The sequence below is a fragment of the Mesitornis unicolor genome, unplaced genomic scaffold, assembly GCF_000695765.1.
Source record: "Mesitornis unicolor isolate BGI_N332 unplaced genomic scaffold, ASM69576v1 scaffold13448, whole genome shotgun sequence".
NCBI classification, from domain to species: domain Eukaryota; kingdom Metazoa; phylum Chordata; class Aves; order Mesitornithiformes; family Mesitornithidae; genus Mesitornis; species Mesitornis unicolor.
In genome coordinates, this window is record NW_010201219.1 from 34,565 (window position 1) to 53,931 (window position 19,367).

The following is a 19,367-nucleotide window of genomic DNA, read 5'->3' on the forward strand; positions in this document are numbered from 1 at the left end:
CGGTTTCGCAGGCGGCATCCCTGCTGTGTGAAAAGAAGCACTGAACAGTGACACACTCACAGACAGCTCCCACTTCGAGGACACCAGAGGGTTCTCAGCAGTGTTTTTACTACTGGTTTTACATAAGGGTTTCCCAGACACGTTACAAATGTCTGGTGAGGAAGGTGGTGAAACAACAGAACACGGTTTGAAGAACCATGAGAGAACTGACAAAATTTGGACTAGGAAAGGTTTCCTCTGTGCATTCAATTGCTCCTGGAGGACACCTGTATTCTGCTTTTTAGCCATAGTGGTCTGATCAGACCATTTTTCCACTTGGACAGTCTTTCCTGCCTCGTTCCAGAGAATTAGGGAGGGCACAAGAGGACTGGTTTACTTTGGCTAGTGAAACCTTGTTATCTGACTTGCTGGTAACCAGATTTGTCAGATTCCCCAGCTACCCACTGAGCTTTGGGTGCTGCAATAGGATTGCATTACCGACAGCAAATAGCACCGGGCAACGTTTATTTTGCAAGGCCTCAGCAGTCCCAGAAAGGTCTGTGCTCTCACTGACCAGCAGGGAAACTGGAGGGCGATGCAAGCCCAGTCACTATTGCCAATTGCTTGGGAAAACTCAGGAAGTTACTGGTCTGTCCTGGAACTGGCGCGCACTCACAGGTGCCATTTCATCTGTCCACTCCCCATGACCAGGTTGGAATCGCTTCACTGTTTCCATATCATCTATCACTCGGACAACATCACCAACCCAAAAGGTGTTGAGCTACAAGAAAAAAAAGGTCATAAGCTTTTGGGGGATGAAGCCAGAAAAATCAAATAGCCATCAGCCCCTCCAGCCCACCTCCACCCTCAGAAAACCCAAGCGAACAAGAAGCCCACTGACTCAAAAAGCAAGGCATTACAAAACTTAAGTACGGCCGCCAAGGAACACGTCATCGCTGCGCTGCAAAATAAACACAGTCCAAGGGCTGGGGTATTTCTGTTTTGAGCCAAGCGCACATTTTAAGTAGGGAAATAATTTGAGACCGAACACTTTTATTCTTTTCTTTCTTCTTCAAATAATTTATAATTAATAGCAGGATAAAGGACACACAGAACTTTCCTTGGTCCATCTCCTCACTATACCTGACTTGGCGCTGGAGATTTTAATTCACTTTAATAAGGAAGCTAAATCTGTTTGTTATTTAAAACAAAAAAGTGAAACCAGAGTTTATCTGTACTGGTAACTTGCCAGATGCTCCCTCTGCTCACTGAGCTAAGGAGGGAGCGCTGTCAAAACACACTTTTCAAAGCAGACTAATTCTGCACAAAACAGTCTGACACTGCACTTTCCATTGGCGTTGGAGTTTTTAGCACTGCGACCTTGTTCAGGTCTTTCAGAATTTTGTAGTCTTCCAGCAGCTATTTCTATACTTATTAGCCCTAATAATCCACACCTCAAGTGCTCAAACCTCTGGGGAAGGCCAGAGCTCCGAGCTTTAGAAACGGAGACACAAAATTAGGAGAGCTGGATTAAAGACTCAGGTCATCCAGAAGAATCAAGAGAGAAGCGACAGAAAGACACAAAAAGGAGAATAACATGAAGACACAAGAACAAGGAAGCAAACAAAATCGAATGGAAACGACATGGAAGAAGGCTCATCATAGATGAAAGGAAGCTGCAGAAGGATGAGCTACTGTAGGTCTACTGTTACCACTCTTAGCAAAGAAGCTGAAATTAAGAAATTGAATTTACCTTAAGAACTTAACATTTGAAATACAAAGCTTCATGCAACAGGACAGCCCAGCAGCCCAACTCCCGCCACCTGCAACCACCTGTATTAGCTCTGATAGCTTGCAGGAAATTCTGCCTACAACTACTGACTTTAGAATAGCAGAGCATTTCTTCGGCACTTGCTTGCAACCCAAGGTGTCCTAAGCAGAGCAGGCTCAATTCACAGCTATTCCCTGCAGCATTGCTAGTGCTGGCCAAGCTCACCTATCAGCACCTACCTTAGTCAGAGCTCCAGGATGGAAAGTCCAGCGGGTTTCACTGTTGAACTGGACCCTCACGTCCCCTCTGTCCGTGATTCTGTGCACAGTCCCTGTCTGGCCAATGAACTTTTGACGGGGGGAAAAAAAAAGTAGGGGAAACCCCCTAAATAAATCACATTGCTTAATAGTGGGGAAAGCAGGCACCCAAGGCATAGATGGCTAAATGACCCACCATTTCCAATTCCCAGACTAACAGTGCTCCCAGACCTGCTTTAAATGAGATGCGGTTTTGCTTTTCTGCAAAAGAGAAAAGCTGCTTAAGAAGCTCCTCTGAGTAGCAGCACATTGGGGGAGGAGGGTGATAGGAATACAAAGTGGGATAAAGCTTGAAGATGCACCACAAATGGCTCTCCTCTGTCCAAAGATTACAACATTGTCCTGCAGTACAATACTAGCAAGGCATGCTCAAAAAAAAAAGGGGGCACGGTTAGAGACTTCCTATAGACCAAGCCAGGAAAGCTGACTTAAGGAGAAACAAATTTAATTTAAATGGCAAATTTATTCATTTAGCTGTTATCATTTCATCTGAATGTAAGCCCACACCAAACATCCACAACCTCCTGCAGAGTTACTTCCCTGCTGGCCCCCCGAGATGCTATATTATAGTAATATGTGTTATTTCTATCTTTACTTTCTCTACTATCTGAGCTTTTTTAGACAACAGGTGACAGACTGATAAATCTTCAAACTAAAGATGACAGACTGAGCTACAAGAACATCGTACAGGCTGAGAAGTTTTAGCCCCGGCCAGGGACAGAGCCCTCTGTCGACAGAACACAACTTTCACTGGTAGTAATGCACAGTACAAAAGAAGCCAAACAGGGAATGGATCCAGAACTCCAAGGAAAAGATCCATGGCTCATTTAAAAACAACAAGCGAGCCATTAGCTTTTTGCACTGCCTTCCAAGACTTCTGATCAGTTCTTTTGACCCATCATAAACTCTTAGAAATTATGCAAGACTCCACAAGGCAGTTCTCATACAACACAAATTTATCTGAGCCTAAAACCATAGCTGACTCCAGCGTCCTATCACTAAAGAATCTGTATTTGTGATTCAGTTAACACAATATAAATACAGAAGGTAACGCATTACCCAAAGATGTTCTGGTCACTTCCTAGCCAGTGCCTACTTTTGCACTCTGAGATAGTGACTGAAACACCACTGAGAGGTCAGGAGCAAGCAGAAGCATACCTCAGCCATTTTCGGATTCCAGCCACCGTGGCCCTCCTGCATCTCCCTCAAGATGTCGATGTCCAGCAGGCATTTCACTTTGTCCCCGTGCTGGAATGGGTGCCTGTCCGTGCTTTCCTTCCTCTGCAGTTCAGCTGGTTTTCCTAAAGAGAAGAATGACACCACCCACACACATGCAGGACGCAGTAACACGCTTTGTGTCTCGTTTGGCTTTGTATCAAGGGTTGCAAATTAACATAGGCTTAATCGGGGCAGAACGGTGTAAAAGCCTTTTTCTGTTGTGGAGTATGCCCTGCACACCCTATGGGGCAGCACTAAGTAGAGAGATCAAGAGGATTTAGCTCTGACTAGATATTGATACGGGTTAAACATGAGGTAGCTCCAACAAGACAGTTTTGTCCCTTCAAGAGGGGAATGCCTTTGAGCGATGCCTCTCGTGTCGTGTCAGACATCAGTAGCTGCTCTTAGCAATTCAGGCACCCACAGCTGTTGTTCAGCAGACGCACCCCCACGGTACCCAAAAGAAATCCTCTTCCATAGGCAGCCAGGTAGCTTGCTTTATGGAGTGCTTTACCCTCCTGGCCTTCCTATATAGTGAAGGACTGTAGCCCTGGCAATTTCCTTTTCCTTCAGGGAAGCAAAAGATGGCTCCTACACCTCATTAAAAAAACCTACAACTACACTACACCTTAGTAAAAAGTGCTGCAAGTCCAAAGCCACAGGTGGTTTCCTTGGTTTCATTAAGAATTAAGAGGAAAGGTGAACTGCAGCAAGTTGCCAAGACAGACATCACCTATTCCCATGACTTTTCCTAATCTCCCTGCTGGGCAAGTATTTGGCAGCTTCACTCTCAGAGATCTCCCTTTTGTCACATTCCCCTTCAACACAGTTTTTGGTCCACCAGAACAACAATATTTGCTGTCTAAAAGCACAGCGAGCACCAGTTGGACCTCTGCCTGCCTGAAGAACAAAAGACTTCGGATTAACAAAACTGACAGTGGGTTGAATTCTCTGCTGACAGATGCAGGCACCCTCAAGGGATTTTCATGCATCTGCAAGAAGCAGCAAGAAGTTGCCTTGGCAGAATATCCCTCCTTGGGACGCAGCTGTAGACATCTGATGCTCTTACACAATCTTACCACTGAAAGGCCAAACTATTTTATCAGCCACCCTGAAATAAAGCAGTATGTTCACACGCAGACCACTTTTTTTTTTTTAAATGGTACATGCTGTGTGGCAACTTTATAAAATCACCTGCTGATTTTCTGTCTTCCAGACAAAATGGCTTTAGGAAATGGCAGTGTGAATCCGGATTTCTCAACACAAGTCTTGTCTCTACGCACCTAATTTTGGGAGATGCTCTTTGTAGTAAAAGCCACCAGACGCCTCCACGGTGCATTTCAGGTCCACTTTTCCCTTGTGTCCAACTCTGTAGACATTTGTGGTACCATCGGACCACGTAACGCTGGCCACGCTGCGTCCGGTCTCTACGTCCCAGCCACGAATATCAACCACACGTCCAGTCTTACCTTCACCACCTGATGGAATAAGAGAAGAGGAAAAAAGTGTCCAGCTTGCATTTTCACTGAGACCAATATACAGAAACTCACCTGACACTGGGATATTTACTGACAAGTAATTTAATGGCATTTTTATTTTAACCAAGTAAAAAAACCATGGAAAAAAATGTCAGTTCTTCAACTATTCCCCATAGAGGAGTAGGCATAGAGTCAGAAAGTCAATAGCTGGGACAGATGAAATCCCGACAGAGCGATTGCCACCAGTAAGGATTTTTGTGGGGCCTCATCATAGGCCAGCTTTACATGGTGAACAGAAGCACACAGATATGCTTCACTGACAGCATACTGCTGCCTGATGCAGCACCCTCCTGTCAAGTGTTCTTCATATACATGAAAAAAAAACTATTTGGCAGCTCATACAACTTCCTCACAGCTTGCGTGATTCACCTTGATCTGCAGAAGTCACAAGAAACCTCAGTCACCTTTTTAATTAGGGAAATTAAACCATGACACAACTCAGCCTGACCAACTAGGAGAGAACCTCTACACTAAACTCACTGAAAGGCAGCCAGCCGTTTACTTTGGAATACAAATACAGGAAAGCTGAATTCTGTGTAGAAGCAGCGATTCCGGCTGGTGCACAGAAATGCTGCCTAGCTAGGACACGCACAGTGTCATGGCACCACACTGTGGCAAGATAAAACCACAGCAGCATTGTAAAAATCCACTCAAGATCTTTAATCTCTGCCCAACACTGGCCAGGTGGAGGAACATCCAGTAAAGTTTGTTCTGGTTCTTCTCTCCACCTGCCCAAGCAAGGAAGAGCGCCACTGAAACAATCCAGAACAGGAGGATGTATCTGGGAGAAGGTAAATCTGGTTGGGTGCATGGGACCCAACAACACACCAGGCAAATAAAAGCCAGACCTTTTGATCACATTTCTCAACCAGCTGCTTTGGCTCTTACCAGACACACAAGACCACACGATCAATACATAAACTTACCAGGAAGCTATTACAGAGCTTGCAAGGTTATTTATAACGACTACTTACACGTTACCTCCTTAAATGGAAAGGGAATTACTGTGTTAGTGCTACCAGAAAGCTAAATTCAGATCAGCAAATGGCTGTGGATGGGGGCAGCCCCATCAAAGACAAGGTGGGAGACATCAGAGACCAGCGGAGAGGGTGGCCTGATGTTTCTTTTCACTTGTCTCACACATGTAACTGCTTTCAGGTCACAATCGTTGCGAGCAACACAAGTCTCAGACATGTAAATGTTGACCTGATCTCAAAAGGATGGATAAGCCATACTGAGCGTAAGCCTCTTTTGCTCTTGGACCCTGCAAGTATCCATGTCCTCCACTGAACCCAGAGCTGCAATACATGGTGGAGTCAACACTGGAAACCTTTGGACTTAATTATTAAGGGAAAGAATGCATTTTCAACTAGCTACTTGGCAAAAAGGGAAAGAAAAAGGAATGGTGTTTTAAAAAGCATCTCAAAAGCAGCTTACCATCCTGGTTACCCCACTCCCAGTCGGGACCACGGACTACTTTAGCCCCCTGGAAAGTCCCTTTTAATGTGATGCGAGTCAAATTCTGTCGAGGACTCACTAGGACCCTGAAAAACAAAATAAGAGAAAACAAATCAACTTCTTGTTACTATTCACACTTGACAAATCTCTGTTCCGACTGAGGTCTGTCATATGAGGACCACACTTACATACAGAGAAACAGGGCTTGAGTTCTGAAGAGCATGTAAGAAGTAAGAGAAAACAATAAAACAGCTGCACAGGGTCTTTGATCCTTAAAGTTGGTCTCCCCAGGAAGGTCAGGTCAGGTTCCTGTGTGACCTGGTCTGGGTGATCCTGCTCTGGCAGGGGTTGGACTGGATGAGCTTTTGAGGTCCCTTCCAACTCCTCATATTGTGTCATTCTGTCAGAATACTTAGGCACTGTCCCACTGATGGCATTAAGACAACTTGTGAATAACACACTGGGCTGAAGACAACCCAGGTTTATCTTCAAACATTATCAAAAATGGTGAGATCCATGGTGAGCTTTAAAAAAGTTCTGTGTTTCTCTCAGCTGTGGGATGCAGATAACTGGGAACAGAGGCTGCAATGTGAGCATGAGGAACAGGCACGCTTCAGTGACAGCCCGTGGAGACAAACACAGCTACACAGGAGCAGCAGGACTGTGGAGGGGTCTCTCTCTCATGTTGTCAGACACCAGAATGGCATTTGCTGACTCAGGAAGTTGAACATATACAAACACAAAGATTCAAAGTTATGACGTTCATTCACTCGCACACAGCATGCTCAGACATGAAGAAAAAAAGATAATCTCTTCAAAACTTCAAGAGCCCTGAGGGGGCCGCGAAGGGCAAAAATAACATCTAGTAAGTCCAAAGAAGGAAAAATTCCCCTCGTGACCCATGAGATGCACAAACCACAAATTATATTAGGGCAAGGCAGGTCACTGAGGGCTAAGTACAATTACTGTGAATGCATCCAAACAAACACTTTTTAACATAAATATTTACCAGCATTCTACAGCATAAGGTACAACATCTGCAAATAAAAATAATCAAAATCTGGATTTAGCAACTTCACTTGGCTGCCTACACAGAGCAGGGGAAGCCCTGCCACAACCACCACCAAGCCATCCTACACATCACAGCAGGAGGGCACAGGAGTTGCATCACTTACAGTCCACATGCTTCCCAAAGGAGAACACCCAAGTCAATTAATGCAAGTCTCACACAATTAAAATATATCTTTAAAACGAAGCCCTTGGGGGAAAGAGAGGAGTAAGGAGAAAGTAACTTCTCCAGAGACTTTGATACCACTTCAGAGGGAGAGTGACACTGACTTTCAGCTGCCCTTTCAGTAAGTTTAAGGCAATGCTTACGGATGCTGCTAGGGTGCACATCACATGAAAGCATTACTGGCTCAGGCAGGCTCCTAGCTCAAAGTTGTAAGGAATTCAGCACATTTCCCAAGCTAAGCTGCAGACTGCACAGCCCGCTTCACTTGCTGAAACACAGAGCAGATTAGACCAGCAGTGCTGTGGCTAGACTGTCTCCAGGATAACGCAGACCCTCCTATGTGCCCTGCAATCTGCATCCCAGGCATACACACCGATCTGTCTTAAGAAAAAAGGAAAAAACCAATACCTACGTGATAGTAAACAGGGGGTCTGATGTCCTGTTAAAGCAGCTTCCAATTCCCATAATGTTACAGCAGCAGCTCTGCTGTTTTTGTGCGTGCTGTTCCTAGGCTCTGCTCCCTAGCAGAAAGCTTTCTCATGAAACACCAAGCCACTAAAGCCCTCACGGACCTGTTTGTGTTGCTCACCCAGGCTACAATCCACTTTTCTAGGTGACTGGAAAGGTGCCACGATCCGTAGCTGTGATTGCGCACCTCCTCCTGATCGGCTTTTCGCAAGTCCCAGACGAGACAGAGCAAACCCAAGTTCAGCAGCCGTTCACAGGGCAAGGGGAGGGGAAGGCTATGGGGGCAGGACTGACCTCGGAATGCTGTCTTTATTTTCCATCTAATACCTCGAGAGAGAAGGTGGAGACTCAGAAGGATAAAAAGCTTATGCTTGAACTTACTGTTCACTCATCCATCAAAAGCCTAAGTCTTTTACCTTCCTCAACTCGCTAACAGATCTCCCACCTGTGCTTTACAACCTAATGTGTTTAAAAAGAGGCAGAGATTATTTCTCTATGTTCTTCTAACCGTTGAATGTTCATTATCCAGATTGTAGCTCAACAGGAGGAAGACAAAGACCGTTTATTGAATGGCGGAGATTCTGTCTGTTTTAAACACCATCAAGGCTGGCAGTCGTCATGAAAGAGAAGATAATGAAAGAGGGCTAGGAAAAAGCTCAGCTAAAAAGAAACGCTGATCAGCATTCATTTTACTGCACTGTGTCATGTACTACAGACTGGCTTCAAAAACCAGCACGGATTTGAGTAGCACATCTGAAAGAGCTTAACTACAACATGCTGTTTTCACCGTAATTTTTAATGCTTTTCCAATAATTTATCAACGATGTCTTAGCCAAGCCCTGAGACAAACTGATAAAAATACACTTCTTTCCCCCCAAACCCTGCTCACACAAGGGAGGGGTTTCAATGCAAAGATTCTCAAGTGGTAGTAAAATAAAGCACTAAACTGAGCTTAAAGCAAGACACTTAGAACAGTAAAATAACCACCATTCATTATATTCCTCACATCATTTCCCTTCTGGTATTTCCCCTCTCAACAGCTCTCACGTTAACCTGTCACCTTCAGTAAAATCTGGGGCTAGGGACCAGGAAAACAAAGCTGCCCAGTTCAGAAAGCTGAGCTTCCTTCAAGAATAAAGAAGTGTAAGAAACTCCATCACCCATTCTACTTAAATGCTGGAGCCAACCCACCATAATGGGCTTCTTTCCCCGGCCTCACAAAAATTTTGGCCTGGACTTGAACCCCACTGCTGACCAGCAACACTGAAGAGTGATGCGAGAGCCAGATGTCCCGAGCCAATACGTCTCAGGCTTTAATCTAATTCAACATGTTTTGCTCCAAATACTGGATACCAACCAAAGTTATTAGTGTGCTGCAAAAATACCCCAGGGATAAATTTAATCACTGCAATATTGCCTTTAATAACAATTTTAATTACGGCAGCCGAAATCTGCAGCCATTTCTCCCCTACAAATTCCAAAGATATTAAATTACTGTAGAGTCCAGAAATCACTTGGGAGCACGTACAGTACAGAGCGAATCAAAGTCTCTCTCCAACACGCTGGGAACCACCCCCTGGAGATATTCTGCCTGTGCTCAGATTTCACTGAGGTGCTCCTGTAGCCTTTCACATCACTGAGAGCTACGCTCTGGACAGTGAGAAAAATCCCATCATCCATGCTTTACAGATAGAGATGTGAGACCCAAATCAACTGACTTGGGAGACGTTTAAACAGAGACTGCTTTTAATTTGCGGTAGCGATGTGCAGAAGTCAGAGGCACTTCATACCAGGCGTAGCCAACACGTCTTGCAAGACAGAGATGTCTCTGCTGTAGAAAATTCTGATCTGAAGAAAAAAGCACAATGCATAGGACTGGAAAGCAGAAGGGATGGTCACCCTGCAGGCAGCAGACCATAAATATTGTGTTGATCTCTTCAGAAAGGCACAGCTGTAACCAAGAATCTGAGGTCACGGTGGGTACAAACTCCTCCTAGGATGTATAATGACCTACCCAGGCTACCTCAAGAAAAGCCGACACAAAGATCTTAGAGAAACTACAGGTAAAACTGACCTCAGTGATGCGGGAATGCATTCTAGATTCTCTAATCCTCCCTAGCAAAGCTTTCAGAGAAGCACTTCCAGCAAAGGATAAAGGAAGGAAATTCTGACAGATGGCAGGCGGATGCCAATTGCTCAAGCATGAACCAGACTAAGACAAGGACGCTGGTGAGGGATCAGGATCACAGAAACCTATTTCAGGAACTGCCTTTACCAAGAATTTCCACTGTACATCCTATCCTTCCTTGCCAAGGCACAGTTCTGCACAAAATCAGCTCTATGGTTATAACTCAGACCGCAGGGTCTGAGCTGGGCTAAACGGTGGCTGCCTTTTCCGCTGACCTCCAAAGTTGACTCGTATCAGACTCATTTTTGGGAAGCCACAGCGGGCTTCAGAAGCGACTAAATGGGAACTAAAATGTGTGTGCACCTGAGACTCCGTACTGCAGACAGAAGGTTCTCTCAACTGCGCTCTAAGAGATGTCTCCACACAGCCTCTAATGGCAGAATATTGTACTGAGAATGGTACAGAAACACTGCGAGCACACGAAGTGAAATATCTTGTTATCATCCTTTAAACATGACCATTAGTTCCAAACACAGGCTGAGGATGTTTCAGTGAAGATTCCTCTTGCTCCCAGTTTTGATCACGTCATTCCAGAAAAGATGAAGATAAAACACATCACTGAAATGTAATCCCTATTTCACAAATGAAACAGAATACGTCAAATTAAATGAGGGAAGCCCTAGTGGGGGGGATACTCACCAAAATTTCTTAGCCTAGCAGCTTAGACTGGCATTGCATAAACAACACATGTTGAAGCATTTACTGCAGTAAATAAACCTGCATCCCCTTTATTGCCTCGTAATCAAACGCCCAGCAGTTGTCACTCAGCTGCTATATCAGTTCAGGCTTACAGTATAAGCAGCCACAGATGGAAGGCTGGGTGATTAAAGCTGCCTTGAATGGGTCTGCATTGACACGCATACCTAACCGACAGCACGCACTTGTTCTTGTCATGTATCCGATTTAGAAATCCAACTGGTAACTAGACCAGACAGAGCTGCTTTAAGAATTATGGCTGAAAATAACGGCAAACTCTGTTTTGACTACAGCATAAAACACAACGTGAGAAAATATTTGTATTTCTTACGCTTGATTACACATAGCGTTTCTCCGTCTGCTTTGCTGGCTCCTCCAACTCCATTGTTTTCCAGAAAAAAAAGAGGTGTTTTGAAAAATTCAGGGTGTGATTTATTGGTGAGTGAAGCCTAGAAAACAGCCTTTGTAAAACACACCACACTCCCTACCGAAATTCAACTTGGCTTCATCCCCGAGAAGGTGATGCATGCAAAATGCCATGGCTGCTGCTGCACTCAAATATAATACCACGAATATTTTGTGTAAGAGGAAGATTATCCTAGACTCAAGCATTTGCAGAACTCAGAGTGTGCCTGAATGTTCCAGCCCTAACATAAACCTGATGAGTTTTGTTTTGCTATCCTGTTCACAAACACTGAATTAACTTCCAATTACCAAGCTTATATTCAGCAAATGGATAAAGATCGTGAAAAAAAAGAGTCTTCAGTGAAACTGAGCTGTCCATCCTTTTAAACTAAGGATGAGAGTCTCTCCCAAAACAGCCATAAAATTCAAACCAAACAAGACCAATGAAAAATACCAGCAACTGGCAGATTCTGGAAGAGATGACTTCAAGTGGCAAAATAGAAAAAAAATCAGTACTTCCTCCTAGCAGGGGTTCAAACTCAGGTCACCTAAGACCTGAAACAGCCTTCAGGTAAAGGTGTCTTCAAAGCCTCTTTAGAAAACTGATTGGGAACCCTCTGCAGTGTCTGTCTGGGCTTAAGGGCTCTTAAATCCTAGGATTAGTGAGCTGCTACAAACAGTTCTGTGTTGGCCTTGCGTGGTTGAGCTGCATAGGTGCCACACAGTGGGTCTGGCAACGGCAGTGATGTAAAATGATGGGGAGGGCTCTGGAGAACAAGCCTGATGAGGAGCGGCTGAGGGAACTGGGCTTGTTTAGCCTGGAGAAGAGAAGGCTGAGGGGAGACCTCATCACCACCTACAACTGCCTCAAGGGAGGTTGTAGAGAGGTGGGTGCTGGTCTCTTCTCCCAGGTGATGGGGGATAGAACAAGGGGAAACGGCACCAAGCTGTGCCAAGGGAGGTTCAGGTTAGAGATAAGGAGGAAGTTCTTTACTGAGAGGGTCGTCAGAAGCTGGCACAGGCTGCCCAGGGAGGTGGTGGAGTCACCATCCCTGGATGTGTTTAAGGAGCGGGTAGACGAGGTACTTAGGGATATGGTTTAGGGGGTAGACAGGAACGGTTGGACGTGATGATCTCAGAGGGCTTTTCCAACCGAGCGATTCTGTGATTCTGTGAAATCAGAACAGCGCTACTTCAACAGAAACTTGGTATCATAGACTCTTTATCAACCAAAAAAGTTAATTTCTATTCCATCTTCTGTAACCACTGAACGAACCACGCTTGCAGACAAAAAAGCAAAGGAGTTACATCTAACTCCAACGAGCCCTCCAGCGCCTCGGTGACATTCCAGAGCGGTGCCGCAGTATTTTGTGAAAGTCAAACAACTCGCACAGGACAGCACGAGGTCCGACAAGTTTACTGCAGTCTGCCAAGCTCTGCTGTCCCCCTGACAGCAAGCGCTCTACTGCCTAATTCAAACAGCACCTGGACACCGCTCAGATACAAGCCTTGGATGGAAAAACTGCTCTGTTTACATCCTTCACCATTCAGATTCCCCAGAAAAGGACACAAGTTCTGCAGAGGTTAAGAAACATGGGGAAAAATTGCCCAGAAATCTGCCCTTTGATAAATGAGAGCATTCTGAGGTGCTCCTGATGAGGGGCAGGAAAGGCAGCAGAGCTGGCCCGCTGCCCAAGGGAACGCAGCACTGCGCAGTGCCCTGGAGAACACAGGCAAAGGGCAGAAAATTTGGACTGCTCTGCTACAGAACTGTTGCCTACTTATTTTTTTCTTTAAATATGAGGAAGATTATATACCTTAACAGCAGAGTGCACCTACAGCTCAAATAAAAGACACAAGCAGGCACCTCTGAGTAGCTACTTGGAGCTAATTATAATATTCATAGAAAGAGAGAGGGAAAAATCTATGTCTATTTTTATATGTATGTATATTTCTATATCTATACATATGAAATCACACAGCTCATTTCCCAGTAGGATCTGGCTGGCTTGTCATATTAACACAGGCTCCAGAAACATCCTAATCTGGTGGATAAACACAAGCCTCAAAGCTCAGAGGGGACATCTCTGGACAGCAACATCTACCCCTTTGTTGGCACTCAGAATTCTGGCTCAACCACCCTGGCAAAATTGTGGTCATCAACTCCACAGCGAGCTTCCCATACGGGAGGAAAAACAGCTGCAAATCCAACAGCACTGTCTTTAGCAAAGTAATTACACTTTTCATTCCACAGACAGATGCAATGCACAGTGATATTTTCATGGGGAGGGAAAAAATATCAAATCAATGACAGAGACAAGAGCTGATTTCCTTTTACTTTTCCTAAAGGCAAGAGGATTACAAGATTCATCTTCACGCCCACCTTTGGAAGCACAAATGAAACTACTGTTGAGACTGTTTTTCAGTTCTTCCTCAGAACAGACCTCCATGTTTTGGCACATCATGAACGAGCATAAAATTAAGGATACTGTTCCACAGGCATCAGTATAGCATTTCTCTCTTTATAAATTATACAGACATCTGCTATTGAAGTTCTGCTCTGTTATTCTTGCACCTCAATAGATCATCTTGCACACATCCTGAGGTACACAGACCCCACTCTGGAGACCGGATTATCACAGAATCCCAGGATGTGAGGAGTTGGAAGGGCCCTGGAAAGCTCCCCCAGTGCAAGCCCTGCCAGAGCAGGATCACCAGAGCAGTCACACAGGAACACGGCCAGGGCTTTGGGTGTCTGCAGACAAGGAGACGCCACAACCTCTCTGGGCAGCCTGGGCCATGCTCTGGCACCCTCACAGTAAAGAAGTTTTTCCTCATGTTATAGGACAGTGACCTATAAAGCTCAATGTGGTTAAGTGGATTTCCCCTACAGCACCACTTACGGTTGTGAGTGTGCTGTCTCGTAGCGCTCGAAGGAGTGAGACAGGTCATGCTTGTTGTTCATGTAACACTGCGTGCACAAGTCGTAGTCAAAACACGTTTTGCATTTCCACCGCATTCCCCGTATCCCATGCTTCTTGCAACAGTCACAGATGATGTTAGGGTGACGGACACCTAGGACAAAAAAAGCAAAGGAATATGAGATCCACGTAGAATCCAGAGAAACCAGGCTCTCAGCACTACATCATCATGTCTGTAAGAAAAGAAAACCATGTACTGTGTGTGTATTGAAGATGATGCAGTAACACAATATGAAGTATCCATTTCCTGGCTTAAGGGAGACTCATCCTAAAAGTCAAGCCAGAATCTAACAGAATAACAAAGTCAGAAAAACTGTTAGACTCACAGATAAAAAAGCAAGAGAAAAGAAAAGCCTTCGCATAGGGGCAAACGGGAATTTCACTGCCACGCGTCGGCTGAGCGTACGCTGCTGCTCAGCATCAGTCCACAGGCAGTCGCAAAAGGCTTCATGTTCCAGCTCCCACGTGAGGCAGGAGTTACACGTGCTAAAGAAGATGGGTTTACATCTAGTTGGTGCTTCTTGTCCACACCACTTACCTATTTGTGCGTTATCGTACAGCAGGAGGTCGTAAGCCCCTTGGAATCCAGTCCGATAATTGGTTCTGTTGCCTTGATCCCACTGCACGACCACAGTCTTATCTGGCGTGGTTGGGCTGCCAGTCCGACCAATCTCAACCACAGTCCCAACGTTCCCTTCACCGCTGTCCTGGTTGCCCCACTTCCAGTCCACTCCACGAACAACCCGCATCCCAACCTGCATGCTGGCATAGGGGTCCACGTCCATTGATCTGCACAGCAACCCCTAAAATTCTTCCACAGAAGGGGTCTTGGAGATGGGCAGTATCATCAGCAACACATTCAGCATCGTCAGCAGCATGTTCAGCACACCTAACGAGACAACAGGAAATTAAGTGATGCCATTCAACACATCACATTTTCCCCAGAATGACCTGGCTACAGAAGAGGCCTGATCTGCTGAGTAGGTAAATCTGTACTTAATTTTTAAACAGGGGTCCTCACAGCTTTAGCACAGATAGGATACACAAACTAGCCAGATTTCCAAAGCTCAGAAACATCTGCATAATATCCAAGAGACTTATTCTAGAGTGCTGGGTATGAGAAGTGGGCAAGAAGTCTTTACAAAACTCCAGTGCTAGCCTTTGATTTCAAATTCAGGAATAAGTGCAACAGCTACCAGAGACACAAGGGCAACAGAAACAAAAAAGCACAGCAAAAAGAGGTGAAGGAAATTATCACGGAAACACCAGCAGTGTGATTTTAGCAACGAAAAGTCAATACCGGAATTTTTGAGGGAGGCTCTTTATATACAACTTGCCACATAATAGCGCAACGTTAAGTTTCACTTGCCCAGAAAGTTAGTTTTGGTTTTGATTTTGGTAGACAGAAGTTATAAAGCTGTACATGAAAGAAAAGTTTGTCTGCTTTCCAAAAGCAATAGCAGTGTTTTAAAAAGTGCCAGTGTCAGAGAAATGTCAGTCTTTGCTGCTATTTATCAACGCTAGCTAGAGCAGGAACAGGGAAGGGCTGTATTGCTTATGTGCAATAAGCACTGCAGGTTTTGTGCTGGGATCAGGGAAAGCTTGGGGCAGCCTTTCCAGCTGTTGCCATGACAATTGGTAAATGAGGTGAGTACCACACAGATGCAGCACATCCACAACTTCGAATTCAATCAAATTGATCGTCAGAGCCTGGTTCACCTCTTTACCAGAGTAACAAGACAGTGGAGTGTGGCTTTCAATAGTTAGGGACAAGCTGCTACTTTGGCTTCTGGAAAAATCTACTGTAGCATCCTTTCATTTTTGGGCATCCCTGGGGTCTCCCTCTTCCTCTCAAGCTACAAGTAATATCCACAATTTTATCATCATTAAAAACCAACCAAACCAACCAACCCCACAACCGGAAGTCAAAGGCCAAACTGTGCAGATTCCAAAATCACAGCAAATATTGCCAACTATGGTGACACAGAGCCAGCTCAAACCAGGCTGAGGAAGCAGCTGCCGGGTGACCGGGCTGTGCTCAGACACAGCAACAGCAGCAGCTCTGTGCCGGGTGACATCTTAACACCACTGCTGCCCACCAATGCAGCAACTGTAACCACTGCGGCCCAAAAATAAACTTTTCCTCCAGTCAAACATCCCCTTTTAAATGTATGGGGGAGTTATTTGATGCAAAATCAAGTTTCTAGCATGCAGAAACTGATTTCCATTCAGTTTTAGCATCTCTCCAGCTTCAGACTTTCCCTGCTACGCGTCACTGTGACAACCAAACACCCGTCACACGAGAGCAGCATCAAAACCAAATGTCCTTGTGAACTTCATGTCACTTTGCGTTCGAATCATCAGTAAGAGACGCCTTGGGCAACGCTTTCATTTCGACTTCCTTTGCGGAGGTGACGCTAACATTGCTGAGTTTAAGGTGCACCAGCATTCATTGTCTTTACGAAAAGAGAAATTATCAAAACAGAGGAATATCCTTTTCAGAAAGCATTGCAGAGCCTAATGAGATCTCTACAATCCTCTCTTCCTCCAGATCAGAGATGAATAAAATAGATGCTTTATTGCTTTAACTAAGAGGCAGAACTGCTTTTTTTAAAGGGCTGCTATCAAGTAGTCAAGACAGTCAAACCTGCAGAGAAAACAAACTGAAAGATCCAACAATACCAAGGGACAAGAGAAGCACAGTTCAATTATTGCTACACGGTTTTTCCTTAAAAACAACAACTCCTCCCGTTTCATCCAAGTGAACTGGTGGAAACTGGGGAGAGGTAATGACAGTGGGAAAAGGAATCACGTGCTTAGAGAAGGAAACAATATCACAGAGTTTTTAGATGAGGATGGAGCGCCACTCCCTAACCTTAAGAATTTTATGCTACTTCAGCGTACCTCTCTGCAGGAATGAATGAAACATCACAGGCTTCAGAACGCTCGGCATTTCCAGGAAGGCAACGCCAGTTGCAAAAATGCATCATAAAAGAATATTCCAGACTGTATCACAAATGCATAAAATGTAAGTTGCTGCAATATAAAGGAGGAATGATCCCTTGCTACCTGAAAACAGCAAAGCAGGCTGACACGCGACGTATCGTGACACACGCTCAACAGAGCAGTCAAACGGCACAGCACCAACCTCAGGCAACAACGGCCTTGGTCCTAGAAATGTGTGACTGACACAGGCAAAACCACGCTTTCTCAGTGCGCCTTCCCACCACTTTTCTGATGTGGATGCTGCAGAGATCCCTTCTTCAAACTGGCAGTGAGGTGCACAAGCTGCATGGAGACACTCTGTAGAAAGAATCCTGCAGAAACGCATCATTCCACCGCGCTGTGAATTTACTTTCGGATGCAACGTGACATGCCAACATCGGCTGTCTTGTCACAGCAATTAGACCACAACCTCTGTCCAAACCACAGGTACCAAGTTGCAAGGACAAAAATCCAGCTATTCAGTAGCCCAGAATAAGCTGGATCCAGATGTGAACAGACTTTTACTGCTGCCACAGGCATCAAGCTTCCCTTAGTTCTGCAAGTCCCTACGGCTCACGGAGGAGCTGCACGTGTACTCATCCACAGCTCTAGGAAGCTCTTGCAGTTCAGCTGTGCACTTGTGATACTCCCATTTTCCACACAGGAAGGCACCAAATGCATTCTGCATTCCCACCTCATCCTCAGGAGCGATGCATAACACAAATAAAGAACCATTCAAAATCTTTACGAGATGAATCGCAATGCTCACGCAGCCTGAGCCTTGCCAGAGATCAGTATTATTTACTTCCTAAGTGGAAATGGTTCACTCACCGAAGAGAGCACTCCTCCCTCGATGCTGTCTGGGCCATAATTATTCCAAGGAAGGACACGCATAGCTGCCAGAAATGATTCACAGAGAAAACAGCAGCTTCCCAGGGGAGTTTCAAGTAACTATGAACCCATAATCCATTAGAAGACATAAGCATATTTCTGAATCCTGACCTAGCATTCTGATCTCATCTACCGTGACACAGAAGAGAACAGCCCAGGTGTAATCTGTGAGACCATTCTTAGGAAATCCCAATAATACTGAACTGGAAGAAAGGGGAAATGCTTTAGCACCCACAGCCTGTAACATTTTAGTTGCAATAATTGTTGCACCTTTCTGTCCATATTCAAACTGCGCTGTTGGTAGGATGTGCTCTGGAGGCAACCTAAGGTCCCTCTGCTAAGAGGCAAAGGTTGCTGCTGTACTGGGCACACAGTAAACACAACCCAACAGCAGATTGACCAAGTCAGTGTGTGTAACGTGGTTATCAAGTTATTTGAACAGTACGGTAAACAGAGGAAGACGCAGGAGATTTTATTTCATGGTTTCTTTTTTAAAACGGCTTTTTTTTTCCTCCTTTACACGTATTTTGCAGTTTGGATTGCCTTCTTGGGTGAATTACTCCATCTTAGAGAGCTTTGCCTATCCTAAGGATGCTTCCTTAAGTGCTCTGGCTATGGCAAACGCAAATCATACTCTTTCAAAAGAGCAGCACAAGCTTGCAAAGCTCAGACTTTGATATTTCTCTAGAGTTTCTAGTTCCTGAACATCCTTTGTGAACTCACATGGAGCTGGTTGCAGCAGAACTTTTATTATGAGGTCTTTCCCACAGCAGCTCTCAAGCTTGAAATGGCCAGCTTTCTTACTTCAAAATCGTAAGCCCCAAAACAAGTCATTATTATGTTGAGCATTTTGGAAAATAACCTCATCCTCCATCTCTTACTATCTTCATTCTTTCTGACTCTTTCTTCTCTTCAGGTATAGACCATTATTTTTGATATTATATCTCTAATAACCAGAGATCTGCAGCATCCAACACCCCACCAAAGAGCTACACCACCTATTTACTCTGATCCTCTTACTCTGAGGTGGTTTTTCAAGGAACACAAAACACAAGCGGGCTACAAATCCCTAAAACTGACACAAAGCTCGATCCTTCGAACCCAGCCCAGTCGCCTTGGAGCCGGGGAAGCCCCGGGGGTTTTGGGGACAGCCATCGCCGCGCCAGAGCCCAAGGAGACGAAGCAATCGACCCGATCAACCCTCGGCAGCTCCTGCCACCGCCCCGGCTGCCACCACC

The 19,367-nt window shown here is 45.1% G+C and overlaps 1 protein-coding gene across 3 annotated transcripts in view; it reads right to left on the reverse strand.

Moving 5' to 3' along the window:
* Positions 1–17,826, reverse strand: part of MIB2 (mindbomb E3 ubiquitin protein ligase 2) — a 29,711-nt gene extending 11,885 nt beyond the window's left edge. Inside the window, exons 1-8 of one of the 3 annotated variants that reach the window (XM_010189999.1) lie at positions 17,816–17,826; positions 14,792–15,042; positions 14,176–14,347; positions 6,261–6,367; positions 4,569–4,763; positions 3,226–3,368; positions 1,990–2,085; positions 656–760 (exon numbers count right to left, since the gene is read on the reverse strand). In XM_010189999.1, coding sequence (XP_010188301.1) covers positions 656–760; positions 1,990–2,085; positions 3,226–3,368; positions 4,569–4,763; positions 6,261–6,367; positions 14,176–14,347; positions 14,792–15,038 — 1,065 coding nt within the window. In that variant the 5' untranslated portion in view covers positions 15,039–15,042; positions 17,816–17,826. Of the gene's footprint in view, positions 1–655; positions 761–1,989; positions 2,098–3,225; positions 3,369–4,568; positions 4,764–6,260; positions 6,368–14,175; positions 14,348–14,791; positions 15,043–17,815 lie in introns of all 3 variants that reach the window. The other 2 variants (XM_010189998.1, XM_010190000.1) reach the window with 2 other exon arrangements.
* Between the last annotated feature and the right edge of the window lie 1,541 nt (positions 17,827–19,367).